General features: G+C 41.9%; 1 protein-coding gene across 2 annotated transcripts in view; it reads left to right on the plus strand.

Moving 5' to 3' along the window:
• Positions 1–16,149, plus strand: part of ZMIZ1 (zinc finger MIZ-type containing 1) — a 239,931-nt gene that overhangs the window by 159,828 nt on the left and 63,954 nt on the right. The window contains exon 6 of one of the 2 annotated variants that reach the window (XM_018567827.1): positions 1,696–1,801. In XM_018567827.1, the coding sequence (XP_018423329.1) occupies positions 1,696–1,801 (106 nt within the window). Of the gene's footprint in view, positions 1–1,695; positions 1,802–14,590; positions 14,685–16,149 lie in introns of those variants that run through there. The other variant, XM_018567831.1, reaches the window with a different exon arrangement.

A 16,149-nucleotide genomic window follows, 5' to 3' on the forward strand; every position in this document is an offset into this window, starting at 1 on the left:
CCCTCTCCTTTCACTGTTGGTAAGTATTGAAGTGACCCTTTCCTTTCTAAAGGTGCCCATACACTGCACGATTCTCGTACGAGAATTGCAGGAAATCCTGCGATCGTACGAGAATCGTGCAGTGTGAATGAAGACGTGCGACCGTTTCTACTGTAAGGTCGCACGTCTTTTGTCTAAGGAGCATGCTGGAAAACCAGCCGAAAATCGTACGATTTTTGGCTGGTTTGAATGATGCTCGGGAGACAAATGCCGAACGGGCTGTTGTGCGCAAGACTACGGTCTTGCTATGGTTGTAAAGTGTATGGCCACCTTTAGTCAGTGGTGAAGTGCCCCTCTCCTTTTGTTGTTGGTCAGTGGTGAACTGTAGCTCCCCCCCAATTGTTGGTTAGCGGTGAAGTGCCCCTTACTTTCTTTTTCTGGTCAATGATTAGGTGCCTCCCTTTAAGTTGGCCAGTTGTAAAATGCACTTTTCTGTTGTTTAGTAGTGCAGGCCCCCCTAATGCCTTGTTCACACCAAATGCAGAGCAGATCCGCTCAGGTTTCTGCACACGCAGTGGAGTGGGTTTTGCCGCGTTTTTGATGCGTTCTGGGTCGTTTTTGGTAAAAAAAAATAATATATATTTTTTTGTTTAACATGGGCTTTCAGTGCGTTCCAGGCAGTTGCATGCGTTTTTGATGCGTTTGCATGCAATCCAGAGCAGGTGAAATAGGGCTTGCTGCAGTTTTTTCACCTGCTCTGAAACTGCACGCTGCCATGTGAACTGGAGCAAAAAATACCATTGGAATACATTGGACGCAGTTTTGATCCGGTCTGCAACTGCTCTGCACCTGCTCCACGCTTGGTGTGAACAAGGCCTAAGGGTGGTGTTTGTGAGGTTTAGGTTGCCTGCTTAAGTTTTTGGTCAGTGGTGAAGTGCAGACACCCCACTTAAGTTGTTGGACAGTGTTAAAGTGCCCCTCCCCCCTTACGTTGTTGGTCAGTGATGAAATTCCCTTCCATTACATTGTTCGTCAGTGTCGGCACCTTTGCATATATCATTAGTGGCACTGATGAGTTACCTGAAACAGAGGAGATGCTCTGCTGCTTCCTTCCCAGTGGCTCTGCGGAGTGATGTCAGCACTGGTATTACAAAGGTGCTATAGAGCGGGAAATCACTTTGGCCAGCAGTGCCGAAAGTCAGCTGGGTGCCACTATACCCTGGACACCCAGCAAGAGTCTGATATCATGTGGCCCTAGTGCTGAGTTCTAGTGACAATAGTATTATTAAGCTTTCTTTAGCAGTATACTACATGTCAGCCCTAATAGTTAGTTTACCACATTTTGATGCAGTTTTACAGGGTTATTTTACAAAAGGGTGAAGAGTTTGGAGAAGGCAGGAGAAGTGAACAATCTAGGACAACATACTGTAGCTGAACTGGAAAGTGAGTTGAATTGGAGAATTTTTGCTAATCGGCTATTTCGGCCTAGATTGTTCACTTTTCCTGCCTTTTCAAAACTCTTTGCCCTTTTGTGAATAACACTGTTAATGTTTGTCATCTTGTGCTGGCCATCTTATTATTCACTCCTTCATCCTGTGCAACATACAGTTTACTTTTTACATTGCATTCTGTACTTTCTACATGTTGGACATTGTAAGAAGGTTGGCAAACATCATATTGATTTCTCTGTTGAGATAATGTTCCTCTATCCTGCAGGTGGTTAGCAGAGTAGCCGCACAGCAAGGCTTCGATCTGGACCTCGGATACAGACTCCTAGCTGTATGTGCAGCCAACAGAGACAAGTTCACTCCCAAATCAGCCGGTAAGAAAGCAAGCAATTAATATTTACGCCTTTTTTTTTCCTTAACAAACAGGAGATTGTCTGCTGAGTGCTGGGCTCCACACAAGCCAGGACCTGCAGTGTATATTATTTGCACATTGTTGCTTAGCAACAGTTTACTATGGTGGTTACCTGCCAGATCTGCTTTGTTTCTTAACTCTTTACTAAAATGACCCTCTGACAAACATGCAGTGTTACAGTATTCACGTCTCTTGTGAGCAGGTTTTTTAGTGTGGATAGTCAAGACGGGTTCATACAGTGTCTGCTTGTGTTTGTAATATGAGGCAACATCCAAGCTACAAATTATTAGGCCTCACTGAGCTTGTATAGGGTGTAGTTACTTCATTGTAACACCTGTGGTCAGTTCCCTGCATACACAAGAAAACTGTTTCAGTTTTCTGGGGGTTAAACAGACTTTCATTTTTCTAAGCACAAGCCAGCACATCTCTGTTGCTCCTCCTTAGTATGGACTAGAGGAAGGTTAGCATCTCGCTCCAAGGGTTTCCACATTCACCGCCAAGGAGCCTTTGAGGTCAGCTGTCTCTGTAGTGATTTATGACTTCAAATTATGTCTGGAAAATAAGGAAGGGAAAAAAGGTTTCTGTGTAATTTTGCCATTGACCTGCCATCCCTGTGTATGTTCTAGTCACAAATCAGAGGAAGGAGTTCATACATGCTGTGAATGAGTCATTAGGACCTCACTGCCAGCAGAAGCATTTTGTATGCACATGGTGCCGGTGAGCCCTGCTGAACTGGATCCAGCCCAAGTTATGCAGACAGTGTAGTTGCCTTGTTATAGCTGTGCAGGGTGAAGAAATCTTACAATGTGCTTACAGTATAGCTCCTGGCCAACCTAGCTGATAAAAAAGATGGTAGTGGGTAGAGAGATGAGAGACATGGAATGGCAGAGAGATGAAGAATGCTTATAAAATAACTGGTACTCACAATCACTAATTTATATTCATATTATATATTTTACTTTACCCTCTTGCTCTAAGCTCCCCTTAGGGCCAGTTCACAGCAGACTGCACTCTGAACTGCGGGTTGGTGTGCGATCTGGAGAGGCAATAAGGAGTTATCTGAGGCCTTGTTACAGCGCATTGCAGTTTACTTTTGTGTTTCTTCAACTTAAATTGAAGTGTCACAGTCAGGTTTCTGCACAGCAGCACATTGCAAAGTGCCTGCATCATATTATCGCAGTGATCATTGTGTTGATGTGTTGCTTTTGCCTTGTCTTTGCGTTGTGCCTGCATTGGAGCCTGGTGTGAACCAGCCCTAAGTGTTTCTACCTATTCAGCTATGACTCACTCTTCTCTACCTACTCCAGGAATGCATCTTCCTAACTATCACTGTACACATTATAATCTGGCCATACAAACAATTTTAGGTTTAACATAGTTGATGGTAGATCTAAAGTAGTTTCTACAATCGGATTGTAAATGTGTGGCGAGTTTTAGTCCTGCTCACCTTGCCTCCGTGCATTGCTTATGGTTCTCCATAGTCTATAGTGGTGCGCTGGCCTAAACCTATGTGTCCTGACCATGCAACAGGTTTGTAGGGGAGAGCAATTTAATGTAAATTTAATTTAAAAGAATTTGGAAATAAAAAACAGTAAAGAAATGTATAAAGCCTGCGGTATCCTACAGAGTTTTCTCTGCTGCTTTAAGGCTGGGTTCACACCTAGGCGTATTGAATATGCGCGTTTGTCGCGCGTTTTTACCGTGATTCGCGGTAAACGCGCGTTTCCGAGGGCTACTTGGCTGTGTCCCAATGGAAACGCAAGACCAAAACGCCCCAAAGAAGTACATGTACTTCTTTGGGATTAGGCCGTTTTGTAGCGCGTTCAGACGGGCTGAAATACGGAAAGGTGTGAACCATACCCATAGAAAACAATGGGATTTTCAAGTTTGTACGTTTTGTAGAGCATTCATAGAGCGTTGAACGCGCGACAAAACGTAAAGGTGTTAACAGTGCCTAAGCAACAATTCCGTGACTGGGGTAGAAAAAGTCATGTGACTTGGACTGGTCACATGACTGGGCTTTCCTCCTGGTGTATTTATTTATTTACATAACTTCTATTCATTTTATTTGGGCTCCATTGGCCTTTGCCCCCAAAGCCAATGGAAGCACAATGCACGATTGTAAAGCACATCACAGTGCTTTATAAATGTGTTATTTTTCATTGCTGACTTTTACTTTTGAAACTTCTATTTGTCTGGTTGGTATGCTAATCCAAAGATTTTAAAAGGATTGTGGTTAGCAGACCTGTCTTCAGTTGCTGCATACATGGGTCAGCATATCAAAAATATAGAAGCAAATAATTCACCTTGACAGGTGACTAGCATTTTCAGATTGAAGATAGCCCAGGCACCCTATGAGATTCTCTTAGTACAGGCTTAACTTACACTACTGCACTGCGGCAATCCGTGCATTTGTTCTTTGTGGTGTCATTCATTCTTAACCCCTAGTTGCCGGTAGGAGGCTTCCCTTTAAATGGGCCATGATGGCGGGGGCCAGTAGGACAGGATCCAGTTAATTGATCTAGTTTGTTAGTCAGCCCATTCAAATGAGTGTGCAGCTGGGGATAGGGGCAATAATTCCTACCTGTTGCTTTGCCCTGCATGGGCAGAGCACAGGCTCACTTTGTGTGTATGAGGCTGGCAGTGTGATGGGTTGTGATGCTGGGCAGATATAAAGCAAAGATAACCTTCTCCGTATTTGTACAGTTGGTGCCAAGTTAACTATTTTTCACTCTGATGAATGGAGTCATTTAGACACTCGTTTATAAATTCATTCGTAGGACATCTGGCATCAAAGTGCCAATAGTAAAATCTCTTAATATTTGTTCACAACAAATCACATTCCTATATAAAGATAGTTATCTGTCATTTTCCAAGCCAGGTTTGGCTATGATTGGTGGCTGTGGGGAAATAAAGACTGTTTAGTACTGACACTTTCAACCCCACAATGAGCATGTATGAAGACACATTTGTGTTCTGCGTTGGTAGGTTTAGGTGATCCATGTGTTTAACTAGCAGTTCCACTAATATTTAGGTTAAAGGAATGGTGGTAAAATGTAAACTCTTCCTCACTAATATAAATGTCTAGCAAAACAATTAGGGTTGCACAGATACCAAGTACAGTACTCGGTACAAGTACCGATACTTTTGAGCTCCTAGACTAGAGAAAAGTTCAGAAGTTAGGAGTCAGCTGTCATTTGTAAGGAGCACACGGGGCTCCTGGGATTTGTACATCTCTGTTTTAATGTACGATTTTGTTTTTATAAATATAAATAAAGGGATGCACAGATACCAGTTTTACGAGTACGAGTACTGGTACTTGCCCAGGAATTACAAGTACGAGTACTGATACATTTTTGTTGTCATGTGACAGTTTTTCTAAAACACTACAGACTAATGATTTCAGGACAATGGTGGAGCGCCAGAACCAGGTCCCAGCTGCAACCCTGGTAGTTCTCGTGAAAATGCCAAGTATCTGCACTGGTACTCGAAAAGTATCTGTGCATCCCTAAATACAATGAATACTCATTGGAACAATGCTGAGAGATAAAAATAATTGAATCTGGCGAGATGGTTGAAGCAACACTGAAATACTGAGTTCCATCTAACCTTCCTCTATGTGTCACTGAAGCCATTATTTAATGATTACTTTCTGTAAGCTGTATATGTATGTAGTGTTCCTCTGTCCTTGTTAATGTATCATGCAAAGAAAATCTTATGTCCATTTTGCAGTACGCTGTTGGTGACTTCAGCTGTAAATTTTGTCAGGTATGTTCATACGGTTGAAGTGTTGATAGTCGTCATTGATTTTTAGGATTAATAGGTTGGAGCCTATGTGTAACGGCTTGATGGAAAAGTAGTAGTGTGTATCATTGTGTAATGCTGGCTTTTCATGGAATTGTACCACTGTTGGTATTCATCCTCTGTATTCGTAGTATTCAGCAAGATGTGCAGGACTGCTACATGTTGGCGGCCAGTGTCAAGTGTTATACGGAGCATATGTATTTAACTTTAGGATTAAAAATGACCGTTTCTGTATACTTTCGTGACTGTTTTGAGGCTGCAACTTTCTAGATTGATTGTGTCTGTTTGTTGCTCAGCTTAGAATAGGAATGAAGAAAGTTTGTGCCAGTTACCCTTTGGAGAAAGTGATTTAGAGTTCCTGTATAAAACTATATTCAGATAGTCAGTACTGTAACATACAAGTGAATCCAAACCAAAGATGTGGATCAGGAATGTGTGGGTGAAGTCAAAGCACCTAATCTATGCACTTTTTCCTGAAGTACTGAAGCAGTTGGACCAGCATGACCGTCAGAGCATTTTTAGAAAAGGTCAGCAACAGGAGCATGCATACCTCCTCTGTAAATGTTTCCTTTGATGCATGAAACAAAAAAAAACCAAAGTCAGTCTGTGTGTTACAAGTCACAATACATAAAAAGAAGCTCTACAATGTATCAGTCCATCATTTAGCTGTGTGTGTGTATTTATTGCTGGTGACTTTAAATAGCTTAGCATCACTGAAGGTAATTTTTCTGCATTAATCATCAACTACCTACACATGTGGGTGTGTGCTTGAAGCAAAATGTAAATCCCATCATCCTCTCTGGCAATGAATAGGGTTAAAATGCCCCAGAGAGCAAGCTGAGTGGAGAAATGGGAGGGTTAGTAAGGAGGGACAGAGGCCATCTGGATAATTGGGCGCAGATGTACTCCTGTGTAAACCTAACACCAAGAGTTCCAGACTCATACCCACTGAGCCAAACCCAACCAATTAATCTCTGCAAGGTAATTACTTTCCCATCAGAGACCAGGGGTTTCATAGGCTGCTCCTGAACTGGAGTGTGGAGGTGTGAGTGACCACGCCAGACAGTCCATAAACTACCTTTCATTTCATCACATTCAGGGATGGGCCCTGAAGTTCTCCCCTCTCTCTCTCGGTCTGGTCCGAATGGCACATTCTCTCCTATTTGTTTGCTCTGAAAGTCTCTTGGAATTTCAGGGATGGGGGGAGGGGGGTTCTAGAAGGTGATTTACAGAGAGAAAACATAATTTCTCTTTCAGAGTGAGGGAGGGGACCCTTTAGCAGCCTCACCCCAGGACAGGTTAACCCTTTCTGAACCTAAACTATCCTCAATTTAGAACTTTTTTTTTTTTTTTTACAATTTCAGTATCAGATTATTTTTTAGATTTGAAATTTATATACTTTTAATGTCTTTTGCATACATGTGAAGTCTTCCTGCACAGCTGCATCAGTAATCAGTGTAAGAATTACCCTCACAATATGACAGATTAATGGAGATGACAAAATGCATTTGTCTTTACAGATCTTAAAATGCTGTTTAACAATACTGAACGGTATTGTTTAAAAAACAAAACAAACCTTGACAGATGCAGTAGGAACTCTCACAGCATAAGTAGTACCGTTAGCATCAGGAGGGTCTTGAGTGCCAAACATGAACACTCACTGCTCTCGCTGTACAAGGAATATTAGGGAATAAATGGAGTTGCTAAGGGCCTTTTCACACGACGTACGTTTTCTGTGCTGACATGATCCGTACGCTCCTGCACTAAAAATGCATCCCAATGTATCCCTTTGTGTTTTATGGGCTACAGTTCTCACGTGCGCAGTCCATTCGGGTTACGACAGAAAAAATACTGCATGTCACATTTTGTCCGGTCCGGAAATGCAAAACGCGTCAAACGCACTGCAGCTAACATACTGACAGCCCCACTCCAGCAAAACATTTTTTTTTTAACTGGGACACATCAACAACGCGGCAAAAACACATAGCACCGCGTCTGCAGATCCGCACCTGATCCGGACCTGATATGGACCTGAAAATCATGTGAACAGGGCCCTAGTGAATAGATAGCACAGAAATGTGTTCTCTTGGCAGTAAGAGTGAACGTCTGTCCTCAGCAAGGCTTTCGTTTGCTGTTGGTTCAAGGAAAGGTTTTACCTATGTTACTAACCGCAAGACAATTTCCTCGGTAAACACAGAAGTGCAGTGCTGTGACCTGAAATTAGAGTCAAATTGCTGCTCATGAGATGTAGTAACACACACACACAGGTGTCTGCGCATAAAAACCGTACGGAGGGAGCTGTCCGGCCTCCAGCTTGTGCTCTTACCACTTCTCACCTTAATTTAGTTCTAAAAAGATCAGTTACTTCAAATCTTATTTAAAGGTCTGTGCTGTTTTCTTAGCTTACAAGCCACACAGTGCTGTAAAATATGTACAGATATGTACAAACATGTGTTAATGGATTCAGGAGTTTTCTCATATACCTGCAGTTCATTTACAAGGCTAGTCAAAGCAAATGCAGCCAGAGTGAATAGCATATGCTAATATACAATTTCCCCATACCATGTTTTGTTGAGGCCTGCGCGGTAGACAGAACCCATTTTTATTTATATAGCCCTGGTGATATTTCTAGTACGCTTTACAGAAACATTGAACCATTCAAGTCAATCCCTGCCCCAAAAGCTTACAGTCTAATTTTCCTGACACAGTCATACATATGAACCAACTCTCTGGTTGTCTGGCTTTGAAGTAAGGGATGATATTGGCGCACGCTTGGGGAAACCCAAGATCTTAAGACCTCTGTGCTGCAAGTGCGCTAACCACTTTGCCAATAGGTTACCCCACAAACCCTCACCTGGTGATAGATTCATCACTGGTAGTCTTATATGCCTAGTCTCTGCACCATGGCAGACAAACATTAACTCAAGTTCCCACAAAAGTGTTTGTGGTGTTTCCGGCATGTGCACATAGAAGGGAATTTATCAAAACTGGAGCAACTGTGCATTACAACCAATCAGCTTCTCTCTTTCATTTTCAAATCTTAACTGAACAAACTGAAGAGAGAAGCCGATTGGTTGCTGTGCACAGCTGCTCCAGATTTTGTCTGCTCCAGTTTTGATAAATTTCCCCCATAGTTCACAGAAGAGGAGGAGGAGAGATAAACAATGCCAAGATGAAAATCAGAGATGTTTCTGTATTCCAGGGAAACACTGCAAAATGAGCAAATGCTCCTATGGAACACTGCGTATTAGAAATGAGGACAGTAAAAACAGATAATGGACCTCCTTCGATACCTATTTACAGCACTTTAACAGTGCTTGATTGTTCTAAAAATTTCCTATGTTGATGCTACTGGCCCATTTAAACATCTGCTTTTATTATAACACTTCAGAATGAAAAATGACTGTTCTAACATATGATAAAGCCATTCAGTCAAAACGGCTACTACTTTTGAGTTTTGAGTAATTCCTATAACCCGTTATTGTTAGAAACATGGTGATAGTGTTTGTAGTGCACAGAAGCATAGCTGATCAACCATCCTGACCACTGCCTTCACTTTCATTCTTAAAATGTGTGCTGTTGTAGACATTGGGCTGGTGAAGTGTAGTCACATGACCATCTTGTAGAAGGATATGGGAATTCAATGATCACATCTGCTTCCTCTGCTTTTCTTTGCCAAATTCCTCTGTTATTGGAGAGTTGGCATGTGTTCAACAGTAGTATTGGTTGCTTAACTCCAAATTTCCCCCTGAACCTACATCCTTTTAGGTTTGGACATCTTATAAATGCTCATATGAACAGTACTATTATCTTTTATATATTTAGCAGGGCCACATATCGGTAACGATGTGAATGAAATGTCTGTACTGAGATATGTGTAGAGATATATCAGACATGCTATCTATATGTCTTATCCTAACTTACAAGATGTACAAGCTTCAGAAGATATTACATGCATGATTTTATTTAGAGTAGGTTATAGTATGTTTCTGTTATGAAGACATGAAGCTGACAGATTTTTCCTCCATAATTCTAGGTGAGGCTCTGCCTCACCTGCCTCCCCTGACCGCACGTCTCTGATCTCTGGATACAAGCCCAGAGGTCTACTCTCTAATAGGGTGCCCCTAGCAGGATCTTCCCATAGAGCGGTATAGTATTGTCTATCAGCTAGAGATTGCACAAAGAAAAACTTGTGAGATATATACGAATGCATCTTCATATTCTTTACCAAATGGTCAAATGGAACAGAAGCAGTGTGTGCTATATTATATAAATATTTTGTATTATTTAGGCCTAATAGGATACTTTTTAAAGTACATCATACATAACCTTTAAGCTGGGTTGACACCTAGGCGACAGCGTTTTTGCGCGTTCCTACGTGCGTTTTTGATGCACGTTTTTACGTGTGGTTTATGCGCATAAATCGAGTCGCACGTTTTTGTGAGCAGAATGTATCTCATTGATGTTAATGAGCAAATGCGCTTTAAACGCGCACAAAAACACTGCAAGCGCATTTTCAAGCATTTCCTTAAGAGTCAATGGGGCAAAAACGAGCTGTAAGATGCCAAAAAAAAGCTCATGTACTTTTTGCAGTGACAGGTGTTTTGCTTATTGCAACAAAATGCTCAGATGTGAAAAGGGCCATAGAAATGAATGTGATTTTTTGGGGGGCATATTTTGTGAGCGTTTTTTAGCGCAGAAAAAGCGCTACAAAACCCTCAGTGTGTACCAGGCCGTAGGCTGTTCCTGATCAAGCATGAGAAGAGTTGTCTTGTTCAGTTGCCAGATTGTAGCAAGTTTTTTTTTTTCTCTGACTTCCGAGAAGTTTAGCACTGGAGCACTTGATGGGACCAGTCTCTCCTCTACATACATCTTCAAAATATTAATGACTTCTGATGTTCACCATTGCCGATTATCGTTCTCAAGGCTGCTGTTGCCCTATCCAGTTATTGCAAGGCATGCCATTGATTCAGATGGAACACTGTGTTAGGGCAGCCTCAGAAAACTGTTATATACTTCTGGTCCTGATTTACTAAAGGATGAAGTGAAGTAAACCTGGGCCTTTATGTAATTAAAGCCCAATAGATTTTACATTTAGCTAAATACATTCTGGGCACAAAAAGTTTTTCTTTCTAAAACAGCCACAGCCTGTGTCCTACCTCATTCTTCAGATGAGACCCTTACTTTCTGTGGGTAAACAGTAATCTCCCTTCAGAGGTCTGACACGCCCCCTACTGAGTTAGAGCCAAAACTCTCCAATCAGCAGAGAGCATGAGCTTTGTTTATTGAAGAGCTATCGTCGGACCTATGCAGAGAGACCACTGCTTACACACAGGGAACAAGGGTCCCTCTGTGTAGCTGCTGGCAGGGGACATACTTTTCTACTTAGGCTGTGGCTGCTTTAGAAATGAAAAGTCCTGTAAGATATTAAACACTTTTTGTTTTGGTATACCTGTATTTAGTTGATTTAACGCAATTGGGCTTTCAGCGTAACGTAAGGAAAGTGCCACTCTTTGCAATTCTTTGCTTTTCCCTGCACGTGATTGGATGTTTGAAGTGAGCACAGCTTAAGCCTAGAGCTACAATAAATTGCTTTTCTACAAAGAGATTTAACTACTTGTTGCCCATCATCACATTAGCAGCACACTGATTTCAGTATGCTGCAAATGAGGTTACTAACAGAAGGTAGTTAAAACTCTTTGTATCAGAGATTTACCAGATCACCAGTGTAGCCCTAGCCTTACTTTGCTTCACCTCTCTGCATATGTTAGTAACATCAGGTCCAGGTTCACTTCATTTCACCACACTCTACTCTTTAGTAAAGCAGGGCCTTTAGGTACAGTTAACATTTGTGTGCCTAAAACCTATATGTTTAGGTTATTTACAGCAACTCCTTTTGTTGTATGTATACACTGATCACTAGAAATACAGTACGGAGTCTTAGAAAGTGTTCAGTTTAATATCTGATAAGTTGACCCCTGTAGTGTAATTTGTCTTTCCATAAACCACATGCTATGACATACAGATAAATGTAAGCTGAGATATTTCCAAGCAGGTTAAAAATATCCCCCAGATTAGAGTCTTGGAGGAGGGTGCTAGCCCAGCATGCCAGAGTATTTATATATCGGCTATTTGTAGTTAGCAGAAACTGACGAACTGGAAAATTTCAGCTGCACACTAATTTCTTCTTACGTGTTAATTAAAAATTGCTTTTGGTGCCTCACAGGCCCATCAGAGATTTCTATGTAAACCACTTCTATTAACTATCTACTTACTAATATTACACTAGGTAAGCATTCACCAGCAGGAGCTCTTAGAGCCGTGGCCCCCCTTGTCTATCTCTTACTCTTTTTATCCTGATTAAGATCACAGAGCACCACTGAATGTCTGCCACTTAATAAATAAATAATGACTCCAGTGGATAGTTGTGTGGAAATACAATGGACATCAACTAATGAGCTTCTAAGATAGCACCAGGCTATTTCAGTGAGGGAAAGAGCAATGCATGTAGAGCAGTCCCCAAAAGCAACCAATTAGCAATTATTGTTTGGCTAGTTCTGAAAAGGTAAAATCTAGTTGCGATGAATTCCTGTGCATGTATTTCATGAATGCATAGTGTACAATCAGCCGTATAAAGGAACAGCTTTAAGGTGCCCATACACCTTACAATTATCTGCAGATTTTTTGTGGTCAGATGGAAAAGGTGGAACAGATTCCTCCATCTACACCTGAGCCAAGCTTCAGTATCTTGTTAGTCTGCCCCGCTGGCTTCCAAAATACCTGGACAGTCTGATTGGATGCAGGCATTGTTCAGGTGTTTTGAGAGCCAGTGAGGCCGACTAGCAAGATACTGAAGCTTGGCCCAGTCGGAGATTCCTCCATCCACTTTAGCGTGGATGGAGGAATCTGTTGCACTTTTTCCATCTGACCAGAGAAAATCTGCAGATAATTGTAAGGTGTATGGCCAGCTTTATTCTGCAAGGTGGTAATCAGCGCTGTTCTAGAAAGGTCAGCTGGAAATGGATCGTGTTCAGTACGTGTGGCCCTGAAATTGAAATATGTATTCCCTCCTGATGTTTGTTCGTAGCACATGATGAGTAGTGAGAGAGGATAGATGTGCAAACTATTATTGAGTTAAGCCAAATGAGTCCTACATGTACATTTGGCCACTGGGTGGCACTGTTTATTAATATATATTTACTCTTCCCTCAGCGGCACAAGTATGGGAGCTTCCACTTAATTAGTATAATCATTTTTCTTCAGTGCACTGATATTGATAGTGGTCACATTGGCAGCACATTGAGGAGAGAACATCCTTTACCTATCTACAAACTCAATCTGGAAGATTGCATGAAGGTCTTACACAAATTGGGAAATATATTATCCGTCCTGAATTCCGTGTCAGCCTTACTGCCATGTCTCTAGTAGAGACTGCTACTGTCCATTCTACTTCATCTGGCTCCTATCAATTTGAAGGACTGGTAGGACTACATAAAGCTTTCCTCAGATAGTCTTTGGCTTGGCCTTGTCCCTCTTTCCTTGCAAGTATGTTTGTGTATGCATGTATTAACAGTTCTAACCTGTGTAAAATTTCTATGTCACCTAGCTGATCTTTCAGTCATCTTTGAGGTAAAGGACAGCTTCACCTTCAGTAAAGCTGTGCTTAATTAATCCCCCCCACCCCCCAGTGCAGCCAACCTAAGTCAAGACTTAAGCTGGCCACACACCTTACAATTTATCTGCAGATTTTCTGTGGTCAGATGGAAAAGGTGCAACAGATTCCTCCATCTACACTTAACTGTGTGAATGGAGTAATCTCCACCTGGGCCAATCTGTTACACTTTTTCCATCTGACCTCAGAAAATCTGCAGAAAATTGTATGGCTGGGCACACACCTTACAACCAGTAGTAGAGGTCGCACGGCTTCCACACACCTTACGATAATCGTACGATCGTGGGATTTATCGTACGATTATCGCAAGGTGTGTGGGCACCTTAAGGTGTATGGGCAGCTTCAGCAAAAATGGGGGAAGGATTTGGGCTTTATTTCAGATGACACTTGGGATGATATTCTACAACCCATTCCAAATGGATCACTATCAACATTTCTTACAGGGTCCTGACCAGCTCCTCCTGATACTATGCACGCATACCAAGGCCCCATTTATTCCTAAGCTATTCTCCACGGGACCACTGAAGGCTACCATGATTACGGCTTATCCATAGGAATGAATGGGGCTGTGGTGCGCATGTGCAATATGAAGAGGAACCAGCCAGGAACTTGTCCTTTAACGTCTGTATGTAATGGTGTTGTTCCTTTTGGGTTGGTTATTTACAATTCTCTGTAATGCAATAACTTAAATATTGGAGTAAGCTTGACTTGCAGACTGTTAGAAGTACAGTATATTTTCCCTTTTAACTTGTACATTTCTGGAAGCTAAGTGCCCAGCATGTATACAAGCCCGAATAAATGGATTGTCCCCGTCTTTATATTCAGCGGTGTTTACCTTTACATAACTATAAATGCCGCCGTAGAACAGGCTCAGAATAATTATATGACATCACTGTCAAAATTGTTATCCCCATACATCATATTTCTTATGTAAGTGATTACATCCCCACGCATCAAAAATTAAGGATGTAGTTTGTTGCTACGCATGTGCTGTGCTTACTTCCAGTGTGAGGATAACACATATTCCGGTAATTTAATATTTGTCTATCCCCATAGTTTGCATGGAGAATATAAAGCAATGATTATCTGCACAAGCTTTTCCCCTGACTGCACAATTCTCATGGTTCTCCATGGAGGGGAAAAAAGTGTTTACAAACTAAAGTGAAAACCACAGCTGAGTTACCTGGAGGATTTAGCAACACCCACAGGAATTCCATGCTAACTAGGTCACACTGGAGAGCAGTAGGGATGTAACCATCGGCTGTCTCCCTGGGTGTGAAGCAGGATTTGTGTTTGCTGCAGACCTCTCCCACTGGTGGAGGGCCCTCCTGGAGAAGGCTGCACCTTGTGCTTTCCTCCTTGGAACCAGGTGGGTCTTCGTGCACTGCTACAGGGCTTGGATCAGTCAGTGTAGTTCAGAAACCATATTGTACCAAGCGCCACCTTCCTCAGCTACAGGCATTCTTTCAGGCATGTGCATCATATTCATTCACTTAAATGAACGTTTGCTTTGTATGTTAAAATGCTTGTATTTTCATTCATTATGTATTTATCCTTTCATTCATATAACCAAAATGCTTTGTATAATGCATTTTGGTTATATGAATGAGACCATTTTACCCTTTATCCATACAGAGTAATTTACATGTTTCTGATTCCCTCTCACAGTATGCTCTGGAATGATGTGCAGCTTTAGTGCAGAGATTCCACCTGCCTCCTTGTAACTGGCCATGATGGGTCAAATGATAAGCTGCATCGATCCGCTGGCTAAGAACAGCCAATGCAATATATTTTGTTGTGTGTACTTCTGGAGACAGCAGGGTTAAGTCCAGATTGTATATCATCCAGCCCGTGTGCGTGTTTAGAAATGGATTCCTGTGTATTCTCTTTTATTTTCCGGTTAGCCTACACGTCGAGTGCGGAGAATGGTTGCCATGGTTATGTCGAGCTGGGAGAGCTGGCATTTCTCTCTGGGTCACTATCGCCTCCTGTCACCGAGGGGCTTACAGATTCTGTGTCTTGCAAAGGCGTTCTGCCCAGCAAGTCTCTGTTGCAGACTGTAAGCTTTTTTGCCAAAATCTGCTAAGCAGAATAGGTAAACAAATTGGCCCAGAGGAGATATTCCTTTTAAAGCTGCCTCTCCAAGGGATCATTTTTCTCTTAACCTATTCTTTTTTTTTTGCGCCTCCTCCCACCTCTTTACATCATTCTTTCCGTGTAGTCCTCCCTCCCTTTTTCTTCCACTGCTTACATCACTCCTTGCCTTCTCCCTTGTTACCTTGTTTTCCACCTCTGCCGCTCTGCCTCCATTGGTCAATCTTCCGCTGCCTGACACACTCCACTAGTGCAGTAAATGAACCATTCCGTCAGCTGGAGATCTGAATGGAGGAAAGCTGCATGTCAGCTGTTTGGATAAAGTGTATTTTACCTTCCTCTGTTTTGATTCTGGGGTGAATTACCTTTCATGAATGACAAATGAAAGCATAGGTAGATGAACCCAGAGGGTATCTGACAGGCTCGGCGTATAATTCTACTACAACAAATTCAGCATGACCGTTCAGAGTTTTAGCAAGTAGGTTATAAAAGGTTTTTGGAAAACAGAAGCTGTTGTATAGAGCTACATGCTTTAACGCCTATGAGACGTGCAATTAAATCATTTGTATTCACAGACTTTTATAGAATAACATGTTTTCACACATTGTACTGTTTATTGGGTCAGTGGTTATCAAGATGGAATCTTCTTCAATATCAATGAGGCCATAGTTGCACTGACACTGCATAGCAAATGTTATGTCACAGCTCGTGTCATTTAAAGAGTGACACATACTATGTGG

This window comes from Nanorana parkeri, unplaced genomic scaffold, assembly GCF_000935625.1.
Source record: "Nanorana parkeri isolate BGI_ZX_2015 unplaced genomic scaffold, ASM93562v1 scaffold1100, whole genome shotgun sequence".
Lineage (NCBI taxonomy): Eukaryota > Metazoa > Chordata > Amphibia > Anura > Dicroglossidae > Nanorana > Nanorana parkeri.